Source organism: Gossypium hirsutum, chromosome D09 (assembly GCF_007990345.1).
Source record: "Gossypium hirsutum isolate 1008001.06 chromosome D09, Gossypium_hirsutum_v2.1, whole genome shotgun sequence".
Lineage (NCBI taxonomy): Eukaryota > Viridiplantae > Streptophyta > Magnoliopsida > Malvales > Malvaceae > Gossypium > Gossypium hirsutum.
The window spans coordinates 23,866,833-23,882,084 of NC_053445.1; the positions used below are offsets into that span (position 1 = coordinate 23,866,833).

The 15,252-nt window shown below is 29.7% G+C and overlaps 2 protein-coding genes across 6 annotated transcripts; both read left to right on the top strand.

Annotated features, from left to right (window-relative positions):
* The first annotated feature begins 554 nt into the window (after positions 1-554).
* Positions 555-4,638, top strand: LOC107892096 (uncharacterized). 5 transcript variants are annotated; one of them, XM_041101719.1, is made up of 5 exons: positions 830-1,042; positions 1,761-1,840; positions 2,309-2,375; positions 3,712-3,836; positions 4,242-4,638. In XM_041101719.1, exons 1-4 carry the CDS (start codon positions 956-958, stop codon positions 3,826-3,828), a joined length of 351 nt encoding a protein of 116 aa, XP_040957653.1. In that variant the 5' UTR covers positions 830-955; the 3' UTR covers positions 3,829-3,836; positions 4,242-4,638. The 5 variants fall into 5 exon arrangements, 2 of the variants coding, with proteins under 2 accessions (XP_040957653.1, XP_040957654.1); XM_041101720.1 differs by lacking the exon at positions 4,242-4,638 and adding an exon at positions 3,886-4,050 and having other exon boundaries at positions 3,712-3,773; XR_001682459.2 differs by lacking the exon at positions 830-1,042 and adding an exon at positions 555-823 and having other exon boundaries at positions 2,309-3,836.
* A 6,586-nt stretch (positions 4,639-11,224) lies between these two features.
* On the top strand, positions 11,225-13,002 carry LOC107892095 (MYB-like transcription factor ODO1). The gene is made up of 2 exons (XM_016817086.2): positions 11,225-11,536; positions 12,259-13,002. The coding sequence occupies exons 1-2, from the start codon at positions 11,274-11,276 to the stop codon at positions 12,758-12,760; spliced, it is 765 nt and encodes a 254-aa protein (XP_016672575.1). The 5' UTR covers positions 11,225-11,273; the 3' UTR covers positions 12,761-13,002.
* The last annotated feature ends 2,250 nt before the right edge of the window (positions 13,003-15,252 follow it).

A 15,252-nucleotide genomic window follows, 5' to 3' on the forward strand; every position in this document is an offset into this window, starting at 1 on the left:
AATTGTAAAAGAGATAATAATAATTTTAATATATTAAAATTATGAGTATAGTTTATATTATTTAAGAGATATATAATAGATAGACTTTATGTATATTGAATGGCTAATTTAGGGTTTAAGGTTTATTTAATTTAGATAATTCTAACTTAATAATTAATTAGAGTCATTTTATCATTTGTTTTCTTATTAAAATGTTATTTTGTTCAAAATAAAATAATTTTTTGCGGCGTTTTTATAAAAAACGCCACAAAATAATTTTAGTTTAAAAAACAGCGAGATTTTTAGCATAGTAAAACAGTGTTGTTTTATTCCAAATGAAATAATTTTTTGCGGCGTTTTACATAAAAACGCCGCGAAAGGTGAGCAATAGCGGCGTTTTTATTAAAAATGCCACAAAAAATAATTTTAGTTTAAAAAATTAGCGCCATTTTATATAGCAAAACAGTATCGTTTTATTTCAAATAAAATAATTTTTTACGGCGTTTTTTATAAAAAAAGCCACGAAAAAAATTTTACTTCTAAATTTATAAAATCACCTCCCCCGGAAATCCTCATCTTTCCCCCCTAAAATCCCTAATTTCCCCCCTTGAAACCCCCAACATCACAAACATACCTTCCTTTAAAACTTTTAACTCCATGCCATTGCTATCTTTTCTTCCTCAACCCCAATTCTTAAACTCCGATATTGACTAAAAAAATAAAGAAGAATCGTTTGTACGTCTCTTCTCTTCTCTGTCTGTCTTTCTTTCTCTTCTTTGGCTTAGCCATGTCTCTGCTTTCTTTATAATTTCCTTAGCAAAGAAGAGAAAGCAAAGAAATCAAAGTAAACAAATGAAAACCCACCAAAAAATTCAAATATCTTGTTAGTGTTTTTTTTTGGTGCGTGTGTGTGTGTGCGCGCGTTCAAAAAAAGCGAATTATTTTTTGGGTTTTAAGCTGTTGAACGGTGAAGAAGATGACAATTGCAAATAGTTTTGATTTGTGGAAAAAAGATGCCTTCTTTTTTGCAGCAGAAGTGGTTCAAAAATCTGCTGATATGCATGTTATTTTTTTTAATTTTAAATTTCATGCCTTTTTTTAAAAAAATTTACTGGGGTTTGGTTGGTGACATGGGTTTTATTTGTGCTTCTTAGATGTTTGTTTAATTTCATATAATTGACTGTTCAATTATTTAGTTTTCTTTTTTGGGGGCGGGTTTAAAGGTTCCTTTTTTGTTGTTGGGTTTCTACTAAATGTGCTATATTTCCTAGTTTTCTTATTGATATGTATGCTCATGCTTATGTGTATATATATATATATCTGTTGAACCAGGGAAAAACATATAATTAAAGGTTCCATTTTTTGGTGGAAGGTTATATGCTCGTGATTTGAAAACTTAAATAGAAATTTTGTAATGATTAATGTTATGAATCAACCACTTAATAAGGTTTTTGTATATATAAACAAGTTTAAGCTTCAAACATATATTTTTTAGAATAATTATTTCATGAAGTCTTTGAAGTAATTTAATGGCTTCTGCTGCCCTTGTCCACCATGGATATTTGTTGACAGGTGACCTGTAATGGAACCATGAACTTTCTATAAATCATTTTCTTGGTTAACTTTTCTTTGTCACTTGCAATGCAAACTAAAGGTCTACATTATCATCGCAAGTAATAAAACAGATCATAACATGTTTGTTGTAATGTCCCAGTTGTAGACTGTAAAGACTCTTTTCTGTAATCATTGCTAATCAAACTACTTCTTAACTAAAATTTTAGGGCAAACCCATTGTAGCAGACCATGTATTTCAGCAGGGAGATCCCATTCTGGAGACAAAGAAGAAAACAAAAGATCAAAGGTAATTTTATTTCAATTTGATCCATTTTTCTTGGTTAACTTTTCTGTGTTTTTTTATTTGTAATTTGTTATGTTTTCTAGGTTTTGCTTATAATGTCTGCATTAATATTCATTTCACATTTTTGTTTTTCCCCCTTTGTAAAGATATTTGCTTTTGTTTCTTTTTCCAATCACATTCAAAGTTCAAATATATCCGTTTGTATGATCCAATTGAGTTGAGTTAAAAAATGAACCCAATTCATAGAAACCCAACACACAATTCACTTCAGAGTTATGTTAATTTGGTTTTGAGTTAAATTTTGTATGATCCAATTGAGTTGAGTTAAAAAAAGGTTTTCTGGGTTTTATAATTTGCTTCTTTTATAACTGTTTTTCTTTTTTTGTTCATTTATATTCTTATGTTTTTCATGTGTTTGTTTTAATGCCTGTTTGGTATTTCACATATATATATGTTTTGTTGGCTTTGAAGGTACGAAGATCCTCATCATGGTGAGGGGAAAAGCACAAATGAGGCACATAGAGAACGATACGAGCAGGCAAGTTACATTCTCAAAGCAAAAATAGCTTACTAAATATTTGCTTTAGTTACTTAGGTAGGCCAAGATTTTGTTGGCAGACAACCTTAGGTAAAGTCACCATTTAGCCATGTGCTCCTTTACTGCTCAATACCTATACTTCCATCAACTCTCTGAATGACACAAGATTAACTACAAAGGGTATATAATAGTTTCATCTTCATCAGTAATTGTTTTGATTATATTAGACAGAATCAAAACGTATATGAAATCAAATATTTCTTAGTAATAAATGTCATGAAAAATTGATATAATTATAGAGTATGTGAAAGAATATTTTAGTCAACTGAAGAAATTCATGCATACATCAAACATAGCATAATAAGAACTGCTTATCATAATCTAGCAGCATAAGAAAAATTATATTGATCATGGGAGGCTGGGAAAGAAGTTTTAACCATATAGCTAGCATAATAGAGGGTATAAAACAATGTTTTCTTTCTTAAACTATATTTCTAAAATAAAAGGGGTGTCTTAGAAGTATCATATGGAAATGGTTATTTTATTTGTAGGTCTTTTTTTTAATCTATTTATGTAGTATTAGTCTTAGAAAATATATAATTGGATGTTATTCATGTTTAAATCCAATAATTTCTTCAGAGAAAAGACAGCAACATTAGTCAACTTTGTTTACCTAATGTCTTAATGATCTACAGATGATTTCATATATGACTCTGATCATTGTTTGAAAATGTTTATGTCATGTTTTATATGTACATAGATATTTTCTTTCATCTTTTGAAATTCATTGTGGAAATGCTTAATGATACTATTTAGTTAATCATTTTTTTTCATTTGAGGTTTTTATTACATTTATGCCTATATACATGTAACTTCTGTCCCAATTAAAACATTGTTTGGTTTTTAATTACAAGCTTTTCCATGCATTGATTTGTGTTGCTATTTGGATATATCATTTATTTAGCAATCAGCAAACTATAGAACGTTATAGACGGCATACAAAAGATAACGAAACCAATAAGCCAATTGAACAAAACCTGCAAGTTAGCATGTCTTTTGTTTTTGATGTCTTAATGCAATTAATTATAGATTTATTTATGATTTTCATCTCTTTACTTTATATAGATTCTCCTCCATTTGTTAGTAAACACATGAATTTGAATCGCTAGTTTTTGTTAATTGTCATGTATAAATTGGTAAGGTTTAACATTATTGTCCTATTGGATTAATTTCATGTAAATATAAATTATGTATGTACCCATGTAAATATAAATTATATATATACCCAGGTTATTAATTTCATGTTTTTATGGTGCATATTGACTGAGAATGGCAGCATCTAAAGGCTGAATCAGCAAACATGTTGAAGACAGTAGAGGATCTTGAAGTTTCAAGAAGGTATTGGTCTTTTTACAAGATTCAACCCCGCCACCAAAATATATATTGGGGTTAAAATATAAGGTAAGTCCATGTACTCTTAAAAATTTTGATCCATCTTTCTGCTATGCAGCAATAAGCTCCAGTTGCAGGCTTTTTGGCGTATGTAGAATTCTCTCGGCACTCACAAATGCTTTTGCTTGCCAAGGATGTTTCTGGCCTACTTAGATGAACAATGCTTATTTGTTTTTTTGTTTTCTTTTAACTATAAATGATAAGAATGGAGTCTTAATGACAATTATTATCAATGATCTTTTACCCAGTTTCTAGTGCTGCAAGTGTGAGCTAAGAAGAAAAGCTATTTTTTTTCTTGTTTGTAAAATTGCTAAAACGTATGTGCTTATGATAGAAATGTGTGTTCTAAAACTGACTACTACAAATATGACAACCAGCTCTTCACACTTTTTAAGTCTTCGCTCTACTTCGCAGGCCTTGTTTCTACATTTACATTTGGAGCCTCCTATGTTACTAGAAACAAAGGACGTCGAGCCAGCATCCTTGTTGGTGCAGTCAGCTTCTTCCTAGGAGGAGCTAGCAATGCAGGTGCAATGAATATCACAATGTTGATCATAGAAAGCATTCTTCTTAGTGCAGGCATCTAAATGTGTTTGGTATTTTAGGTGTCCAACATTTATTGATGCACTTAGAGATTTGGATGATATTCTTACAATGGTGCACCTGTTTACAATGTTATCTTTGAATCTTTGGATTTAGGATTTATTTGAATTATCCTTCTAATTAGTTACTTTTCTCATTTCTTACTGGATAGAAATGTGTTTGACTTTGGACATTTTCATCATTTCAGTGCAAGAATGATTGATTTTTATTATAGTCTGATTATGGTTTTAGTCCCTCGTTATTATTTGATTTTAATTTAGTATAATTTGGTTTCTTTAATTTTATAATATTGACGGGAATTTAAAAAAAAAAGGTAGATATGTGAATTTATTATTCGTTAGGATTGATTGGAATTTTAGGTGCTCATTTATTTAAACATAATATTTTAATTCTAAATTTAAATTTATTAATTTTTATATTTAGCTTTAAAGTTAAAATTTTAATAGAAATTTTAATTTAATTAATATTTTTTATCCTTAAAAGTGTATAGTTTAAAGTTTAAATTTCAAAAACATAATATAATATTTAATTAAAATATTTTTTAAATAAATAGAAATAAATATTATTTAATTAAAATATTTTTTAAAAAGTCATGTTTTTAGCGGTGTTTGTCAAAAAGCGCCGCTAAAAGTCATCCTTATAGTGGCGTTTGTGGTATAAGCACCGCTAGAGATCATGTTCTTTAGCAGCGTTTGTGGTAGAATCGCCGCTAAAGATCATGTTCTTTCGCGGCGTTTGTGGTAGAAGAGTCGTTAAAGGTCATGACTTTTAGCGGCATTTATAAAAATAAACGCCGCAAACGTTAGTGGTGTTGTCAACAGTGACATTTTTTGCGGCGCTTAATACTTTTAGCGGCGTTAAAAAGTGCCGCTAAAAGCCTAAAAAAACGCCGCTAAAAGTCTGTTTTTGTGTAGTGCATGGTGTCCCCAAAGTTGGTATCAGAGTATTGGTGAAATTTTTTTAATTTTTTTAGTATGCTCTATGATTAAAGTATTATCTGATCTTCCACATCATAAAAGAAAATTTGACTATAAGATATTATTCGTGGTTCTTCGATTATTGGATATAAATGTAGTTCTATGAAACTGCATATCTAGGAAAAGTTCTGCATATGAAAGACCTAATATTTAATAGTGTCTTTCTAACGCACCTCTTTTTCTTGGAAACTATGTGCATTGTTCTTGAACTACATTCCTTATTCCAATATAAAGTGACATTGGTGCTTACTTATGTTATAATTCTAATAGAACGTGATTGATGGGAAATTTACTTTACAATATTTGATATATGTTACAAATATTTGCTTTACAAAGTATTTTCCTAAAAATAGAATAATAATTTAAATAATTTCTCTATTAATTAAAAATAATATTTATATATTTTAGTATTTTTAATACTTTTATTATTAATAAATATTTGTAATAAATATGTAATAGTAATATTATAATTGATAAATTTTAAAACTTTCATCTATAATTATAGTTAACAACAAAAATATTTCACCTTTTTAAATTAAACAGAGTTTATTTTAACATTTTTATCATTCAAATTTTCTTTCATGTAATATATAAATATATATTTATATTTTTAAATATAACAATGCATGTATATATGTATATACTTATATTTTTTATTTAATATGTGATTTGATACTTACCCTAAAAAATGTGATTTGACACTCAAGTTTGACACTTTTTTTTTAAAATGTAGTGCTTGTGTTTTGTTTTTGTCTAATGTGATACTTGTATTTGGCAAAAATTTAAATTTTTGACGCCTAAAAGTAACAATGTTAATATAATAAATTTAGTGTTAATCATGAATTTAATAATTCAAGTTTTATTGCTAATATTATTAGGCTTGAATTCTCATGATTTTGTCAATATAATAAATTTAGTGTTTGTAATAGGCCAATTTAGCCCGGGCTCACAAAAAAAACCCAAAATAATAAAACAAAGTCCAAGTCCAGTCCAAAATTATATCATTTGGCCCGATCGGAATGACCCATTACTTGAAAATGTTGAATGTCCATCTACAAGCTTGACGTATATGGAAACATAATCTTCAAGGATATGCAATCTTAGATATGATATGCAATCTTAGAAGATGTGATTTTGTAATCTTAGAGATTTAATTTGTAGATACCTTTTAATCTTAGCCGTTGATGTAATTGATCTGTACCGTTGGATTTGGGGAAGCTCAACTATAAATAGAGGTCTCTCCCTTCATTGTAAAACACTGGAGTTTAGAGCAATAATAATTCTTAAGAGCATTCACTCAAATTTCTCCCTCTCTTGCGTTCTTATTTTCTGTGCCTTGTTCTTATTTTGTTCTTCGTTCATCTTCGTTTCTTTTTAAGTTGCTTTCATTTGAGTTGGATTTTGGTGGAGGAATTTCGTTGAATCTTCATATTGTGAGAGTTAGACTGACTTAAGTATTTTTTAAACCTTTTTTATTCATCCATTTAATTGTTTAATCACTCATTATTATTTTACTTTTATTCATTTATTTATCCATCAACTTTCTTATTTACATATTGTTCATTCATTAAACCATTCTTATCATTCTTTTATTTTCTTCCATTAATTATATACTTTATTTGTTTTTAATATTATGTCACACATGTTATTTATTTTTTAAAAACTCGTGTTATAAATCACCCATTTTAAATTGTTTGATTATTTGCTTTAATTTTTTTTCCATATATTATCAATTGCAAATTTTTTTATACTATCTATTTTATATACCATTTATTTTTAAGATGCTTTCTGTATAACTTGTTCTAAATTCCTTATTATAAAATATTTATTTTTAAACTCATTTATATATTATTACTTTATATATTACCTATTTTCATTTTTTATATATTATTTATTCCAAACTTATACATATATTACCTACTTTTTCTTATATATATATATAATTTATTTATTGATTTGTATATTGTTGATTTCAAATTTCTTTTTCCCTTATTATTCATTTTCAAATTCATTATTTTTAAATTTGTTTACATTTTATTTTTCCTTATATTTTTTTATACTCTTTGTTTTAAATTCATTGGTCTTTGATTATTGATGCTAGTATTTAAATAATTGTTATTATGTGTTTTATAAATTATTTGTATTTTCATATTGCCATTTTTTTATCAAAGTTTTTACGCATCGTTTTAATATTGCGTCAATTTTCCCCAATTTTAAAAAAGAAAAGTTTTAAAAATAAGGTAATATTCGATACTTTGGAGCTTTGAGAAAATCGTGCCCTAACTTACTGGGTTTCGATTTTTTTATCCAAATAACCAAATATCCTTTTTAAACTTTAATGCATGAGACAAGCTCAGTTTTGAGGGTTAAAATGTCGTATCCTAACTTACTGGATGTGACATCTTATTACTTCGGGACAAGGAGGTCTTAACATCAAATTCGATTTATTCAGGTTTTTAAAGAAGATCGTATTTTAAAATCTTTTCAAATTTTTGATATTAGGATGTTAATTAATCAATTAGGTACCAATTTTTGGGCGTTATGAGGGTGCTAATCCTTCCTCGTGCGTAACCGACTCCTGAGCCCGTTTTCTCGAGTTTTGTAGACCAAAATTATTATTTTAATAAATCAAAATGTTTTATTAAAATGATTAATCTCAAGATGACCCGATCACACCTCGAAAAAAGATTGGTGGCGACTCCATTTTCGTTTTAAAAGTTGACCCCGTTTTTCAAAATAAAAATGGTTTCGACAGTGTTTATCATGAATTTATTTAATTTTTATTTACTTTATGCAATACAATTTGATAGATTTGATTTGGGGGGGGGGTAAGGTTGATTTCATGAAGTTAATTATTAATATTATTTGTTAATTATGAACTTTTAGCAAATCAATCTTAAAAGTTGAATTAAACATTAAAAGGTTAACACCATTAGCTTTAGGTACCAAAATGTATAACTTTTTTCCAAATATATATATCACATTGAATCACGAGATGTGATAAATATCCTCCTTTGGGTATCACGATATCCCTATCGTGTGGGGACAAAAAATGACAACAGGGGCAAATTTTTTCCACTTGAAGCACCAATCAAAAGCCAATGTTCAAGGGCACTTTAGGCAACATTTTTGGGTAAAAAATCAAATACTGAAAGTCACTCTTGGCTGAGGAAAAGAGGAGATTGTAGAGTTAGATTAGAAAGCTCTTTAGTTTTAGGTTTTCTTTCATCTTTTAGCTTAGGAATAGGATATTTTTCTTCTTTATAGTTTTAAGGTTTTATTTTATGTTTCTTTCTGGTTTCACTTAGTGTCAAAGTTGTTAGTTAAGTTAGTTTTTGCTTTAGCTTTGTTTTATTTATATGTTAAAGACTTTAAAATTAGTTGTAATCACTCTTTAATCTTTGAGTTAATGTTATTTGAGTTTTCTTTCTTTTCATTTGTTAAACCTTTCATCTTTAGTGTTCTTGTTTCTTTATCTTTATGTTAGTTGCTTTTCATTTAAGTTTGTTAAGTTAAAAATCAAAGCTTTCATATTTTTGTTCAAGTTTATGTTAATGGCTTCTTTACTTGTTTCTTTCATATTTGTTAGCTTTAATATGGTATGGGTAACTAAACCTTAGGTGGTTGGTTGATGAAAATGTTGCTTGGTTAGTTTTTGAGTTCGGGGACTAAATCACAAAATTTGACTAAAGCAAATAAACCTAAAAACTTAGAATTGACGACCCTAAAAGAATAGCAAGATAAGTGAGACTAAGAGGAGATCTTATTGGGCACCAATTATTTAGTCCTGGGTTAACCGGTGGGATCGAGAGATAAACCAGACTAATTTGTCTAAGTTGGTAAAGTTGAGACCGAGAGGTAAAATAGAGCCAATTTGGGAGTGTAAGCGATTTAGATCCCTAATTCGAGGGTTAATTAACAATATGGAATCAACCAACCGCCACCCCTTATCATATTTAGTAATTTTATATTTTGCGTTATTTACAATTTAGTCTTTTTCTGTCTTAGCTAAGTAATTAGTTTTAATTAACTTCATTAATTGTTTGTCGTACTATAACAATTAGTGAGTAGCTAGCTAGACTCCTTTCTTGCATGCACTTTTGAATAGGAATCACTAAATCGCTAACTCCTTTGGGTTTGATCCTTGGAATACTCCGGTGTTCCATTGTAACACTGCAAATATTACAACTGACCTGTACACTTGCAGTAAAGTTGCACTTTAAAATTGTTTTATAAAAATAGTTTGTTTTATGCGCATGTGCGAATGCGGTCAAATGTCATCTCTAAGATTTGAATTTACATTCTCTCCCTAAGAAGGTAATGTGTCCTACTATTACACTCAACATTTATTAGTACCTATGTATATTTTAAAGGCTTAATATGTCATTTGGTATCCGAGTTTTATAATTTATTTCTAATGTGGTACCTATGTTATTTTTTTTGTCCAACCTAGTACTTGTATTTGACAAAAGTTATTGGCCCCAAAGGTAATGGTGTTAACTTTTTAGTGTTTAATTTTTTATAGCTAATTTGATGAAAGTTAATTGCTAATATTATTAGGTTTGAATTTAATAAATTTAGTATTTATTGTGAATTTGTTTAATTTTGTGTTTAACTTGTCAGTTATAGTCTGATGGATGTGATTTAATTTCGATTTTAAGGTTAATTTGATGAAATTTCATAATTAGCTATTAATTTTTATCAAATCAACTCTAAAACTTGAATTAAACACTACAAAATTAATATTGTTATCTTCAAGTACCAAAATATATACTTTTTTTATTGTGAATTTGTTTAATTTTGTGTTTAACTTGTCAGTTATAGTCTGATGGATGTGATTTAATTTCGATTTTAAGGTTGATTTGATGAAATTTCATAATTAGCTATTAATTTTCATCAAATCAACTCTAAAACCCGAATTAAACACTAAAAATTAATATTGTTATCTTCAAGTACCAAAATATATACTTTTTTACAAATACATGTATCATGTGGGACAAAAAAATAACACATATACCACATTAAAAAAATGTCAAATTCTAGTACCAAATTATGCATTAAGCATTTTTTAAATACACCAAATACTGAAATTATATTCTAATTAATTCAATTGAGTTAAAATCATAATGTCAAATTTAGTCCTTAGTGTTTACATCTTTTGTCAATTCGGCATTTATTCCTTTTTTTTATAGTTAAATTTGGCCTCAACCTTTTAAAAAGAGTCAAGATTGACCATCAACCTTTTGAAAAAGAGACGAAACAATTTTTCTTTAACGAGAATACTAACTAAAATGTTAAATTTTTAAGCACGACAAACTACATGACAATCCACATATACTCCGTGCTAATTTATTTTTTAATTTTTATGAACTTTTTATATATTTTTTACTTTTAATTTTGATTTTTTTGGATTTTGAATTATTTGTTGTCATGAAAGATAAGATAAATGATGTTATATTAACATGACGTGCACATAAACTATCATGCGAGTTGTCAAACTACCAACATTAAAAATTAATGTTTTAGTCACTATTTCTGTTAAAAAAATGGAGTTTAACATTTTCTTTTAAAAGTTAAAGGTCAAATTTAATTTTAAAAAATAAAGATCAAATTAATAAAAAATATAAATATTAAAAGCTAAATTTATCATTATGAGTTAACATTTTCGGCATATCAAAATCCCCTCTAATACAATTATGTTAGGGTAGTGAGACGCACGCAGAGGAGAAGAAGGTGAGGTAGTCGACACATAAAAAATTGACATGATTTAGTGATTTACCCAAAGAAAGTGAAAAGAGTGCTATATATAGTTGGGTGAGTGGGGCTTTCGACATTGTTGGGAGTGAGACTCAGTTTTCTCGAAGTGATGGGAAGGCAGCCTTGTTGCGACAAGCTTGGTGTGAAAAAAGGGCCTTGGACAGCCGAGGAAGACAGAAAATTGGTCAATTTTATTGTCACTCACGGCCAGTGTTGCTGGCGTAGCCTCCCCAAGCTCGCTGGCCTCCGCCGTTGTGGCAAAAGTTGTCGTCTCCGCTGGACCAATTACCTCCGCCCCGACTTGAAACGTGGCCTTCTCAATCAAGATGAAGAGCAGCTTGTTATTGACCTGCATGCCCGCCTTGGCAATAGGTTGCTTTTTTCATTTTCTCTTAATTTCTATTTTATACTCGGTTGTTTGCATGAGTTTTTCTTTTCTTTTCTTTTCTTTTTAACAGATCTTTAATATTTGGTAATCACATTAGAGATTAATTTTGTTAGAATCAAACTAAGATAGATCACAACCGAACAAAAACTTTTTTTAAAATTCTATTCTTCTCATTTAAAATACTTGAAATCGTGATTTTATATAAATTCTTATCATTACCAAAAGTGTTGGTTTTATTTTTTTATGGGTTATGATTTTATTTTTTGACATCATGAACTTGCTCTTTGGAAGCTTTTAAAGTTTATTCATATAGTAATTATTTCAACCATTACTTCGTATTCTGTATTACTTTTTTCAAGTGGGGTCTTTATGAATAATGATTAGATTTTTGCATTGCAGAATCTATGGAGATGTGGCAAATAAGTGCATACAAAGGGGAAATTTTTTAAAAATAGAATTGTATACTGTGATGATATGAAAAAATGTCTAAAGATAACGCTTAAATGGAAGGAGTAATTGAAGATTCCACGTGATAGCCATTGTCTGATGTATAAGTTTACTTAATTTGTTTTAATCTTGTAATCCAAATTCCTAATGGACCAGAAATGAATAAGTGTTGCAAGAACACGTAAAAAAAAAGAAGAAAAAACAGAAACCTTTTATTTACTATAAACTAACATTATGTTTATGCTTTCATCATCTTTAGGTGGTCCAAAATAGCAGCAAGATTTCCCGGAAGAACTGATAACGAGATAAAGAATCATTGGAACACCCACATTAAGAAAAAGCTTATTAAGATGGGGATTGATCCTGTTACACATGAGCCTCTTCAGAAACCAGACACCCAACATGAGCCATCCTATAGCCATGGAGCCAATGATTATCACCCAAATCTTGATAAAAACCAGCTAGAGTTGCCCAAAATATGCGCCAATGTCTCTTCTACTGCTGCTGATGTATTGAGGACATCATCGGAGACCGGGAGCGATGAGGATCCCTTGATGAACTTGATATGGTCTGATGCATTTCCCAATGACTTGTCGTGGAACTTAACTGGCCTGGATTCCTGGGAAGAATGTAGTGAAGTTGAGCTTTTTTCATCGGAATTGTTGGAAAATGGGAATGCGATAGATGGTTATCACAGTTTCGGATTTGGTGGCTTCACTGAAATTGACTTCAATTCCCTTGACATGGGTGCCAAGTTTTAGCCTACGCTTAATACCACTGCCTCTTTGCACTCATTTAAACCCCCCCAAAAATGTTTAGCAACAAAAGAAAGAAAAATCAAAACAGCTATTAGGTCTTCATTAATGAATCCTGAATTCCTTGAGCTTAATTTCCAGTTATAATCTGTTCATCCCTCGGTTAGAATAAAGAAGAACAAGGGGGAAAAACTCTGTATCCTTTTTTATTTCAACTTAAATAAACGTGGAATGTTGATTTGTATTAAGACTTTATCTAAGAGTACATTAAACAACTTAAATATTAATTTTTTTTTAGATATACAAATTACAAGTATATATTGTTGGACAAAACACATTAACCAACAAATATAAATATTCATAATTATATAAACAAATAAAAAAATTAATAAAAGCAAATATTTATATATACAAATATTTATATTTATTTAAAACATCATATTTGAAAACAATTAAATAAACAAGATTTTGGAAAAACCAAAAGTCGAATAAAGGGAATTGACTTTTACTAGATGTTGAGGCTTGTTTTTATAGTTTCCTTAAGACATATTCGGCTGCTTCTATGGTACTTGAAAAAACGTTGGTCTTTTGTCTCTCAGGATACAACAATAATATGATCGCGATAGTAGTACCTTTGCAGTGATCAACGAACAAACCTTTCCTTCTTCTATCACAGAAACATTTGAAAACCTGGAGAGGAAAAAAAAATTGAGAGTGAAAAATTCGTTAATTTTCTGCATTCAATATGGAGGAATTTTGAAAATTACTACAAATCTTTCCATTAAAGGAGTCTTTAAATCAATTTGAATAAAATCAAATCAAACTGAAAATCAATCTAATTGGAATAAAATCAAATCGAGATATTTTTCCTTTTAATACAGATTCTGTATAATATTTGCTAAGATTGAGAAAAATAAAATACATATTGGACTAAAATAGTCACAGACCTTTTTTGAGCTCAATTGATCCAAATATTCTGCATCATCCACGTCATGCAAGTGCACTCCAACTCCAATAGATTTGGATTCGCACCCGCTGAGTGCGAGGCAAAGCTTCAAACTTAATCATTCAAAAACCTTTTAAGTGGATTCTCATATATATACATATCTCACACTTAGTATTTAACTAATATGGGATCTAAATTTTTTATTTTTCTCAACATAATTCACAAGTAGCTTACTTTGAGTATTAATTTCTCATTCATCACTCAATCATTTTGAGCATATTATATACCGTTGTAAAGATCTCATGGAGTAGAATGAAAAACCATAATTTTATGATTCAACTCTCCACCTTTACCAATCGAGAATATGCCTCAGAGTTTTCAAAAATTATATTTTTCCAACATATATATAGATATAATATTTGTTACATTATCATTGGAATTTTTAGACTTCACAAGTAGGGTCAGAGTTGACAAGTGTTGTAACACCCCAAACCCAGCCTAGACGTTACGGCCATATTTGGCAATGTCACACGATAGTATTTTTGAAACCTCGTTGTTACGTTGAAAACATTCCATGTTATTATCCTTAGTAAACCTTGGTTAGAACTTAGGAAATCGTCTTTATTCATTTAAAACATTTGTTTTGAAACATCCATCGTTGTGGAAGCTTTAATAAAATAGTCTAAGTGATCATGCATTTAGAAACTTCTTTAACTTTTTGAAAACTGAATTTCCTACAACCAGCAGGTATAAATCCATAAAGTCAAATAAATAAATAAATAACCAAAATTTAAAACCAAAGTCCTAAAGCATCCTTAAATTACAACCCAAATAATCAATAATAATTATATCAAAAAACATAAATTGAAAACCATGAAGTCCAAAAATTTCTGTGGTCACCGCTGAGTCCTCCGTCGCACCGATCCATTTAAGTCTGGGGATTACCTGTGCACATTAAACAAAAAGGGTGAGTTTACATAAACTCGGTGTGTAATCCCGCAAAAACAAACAAACAATCAGAATTCACTGTGCATAGTTGAACAGTCTTGGGCCTAAGCCCTTTTCAGTATCAGTGACAGTTTGGGCCTTAGCCCATCTCAGTACAGTGTTAAAAATGTAGTAGCAAAATCCTACCCATCCAGCCTTTACACACAATCTCCGTCCAACCCTACACTCCATGTGGGGATATAATCAACCCACCCATCCCTACACTCCAAGTAGTACCGAATACGGCACAAAACAGTAGTTTGCAACTGAGCTGCCAGTAAATTAGGCTTAAAGCCTTTCAGTACACTTCCTCCGAATAACAACCCCCAACCCAATGCAATGCAACATACAATGGATGATATGCTATTATGCAATTTCATTACATATATTCAGTTCAGATATTAACATCCTCAGTACATATATCATTCAGTTAATTTCACACATTTAGGGGTTTAAGTAGCGCTTACCGACCTTACAGTAGGTTCACAGTCGACTTGGGCGACCCGTGCAACCTAAGCAACATTCCGGGAAAAATGGGCCCACACGCCCGTGTGTGCCTGTGTGG

Bases quoted from the DNA above. Each gene is read 5' to 3' on its own strand.
- LOC107892095 (XM_016817086.2), top strand. From the start codon at position 11,274: ATGGGAAGGCAGCCTTGTTGCGACAAGCTTGGTGTGAAAAAAGGGCCT. The intron at 11,537-12,258 runs GTTGCTTTTTTC...CATCATCTTTAG, and splicing joins CATGCCCGCCTTGGCAATAG to GTGGTCCAAAATAGCAGCAA.
- LOC107892096 (XM_041101719.1), top strand. From the start codon at position 956: ATGACAATTGCAAATAGTTTTGATTTGTGGAAAAAAGATGCCTTCTTT. The intron at 1,043-1,760 runs GTTATTTTTTTT...CTAAAATTTTAG, and splicing joins AAAAATCTGCTGATATGCAT to GGCAAACCCATTGTAGCAGA. The intron at 1,841-2,308 runs GTAATTTTATTT...TTGGCTTTGAAG, and splicing joins AAGAAAACAAAAGATCAAAG to GTACGAAGATCCTCATCATG.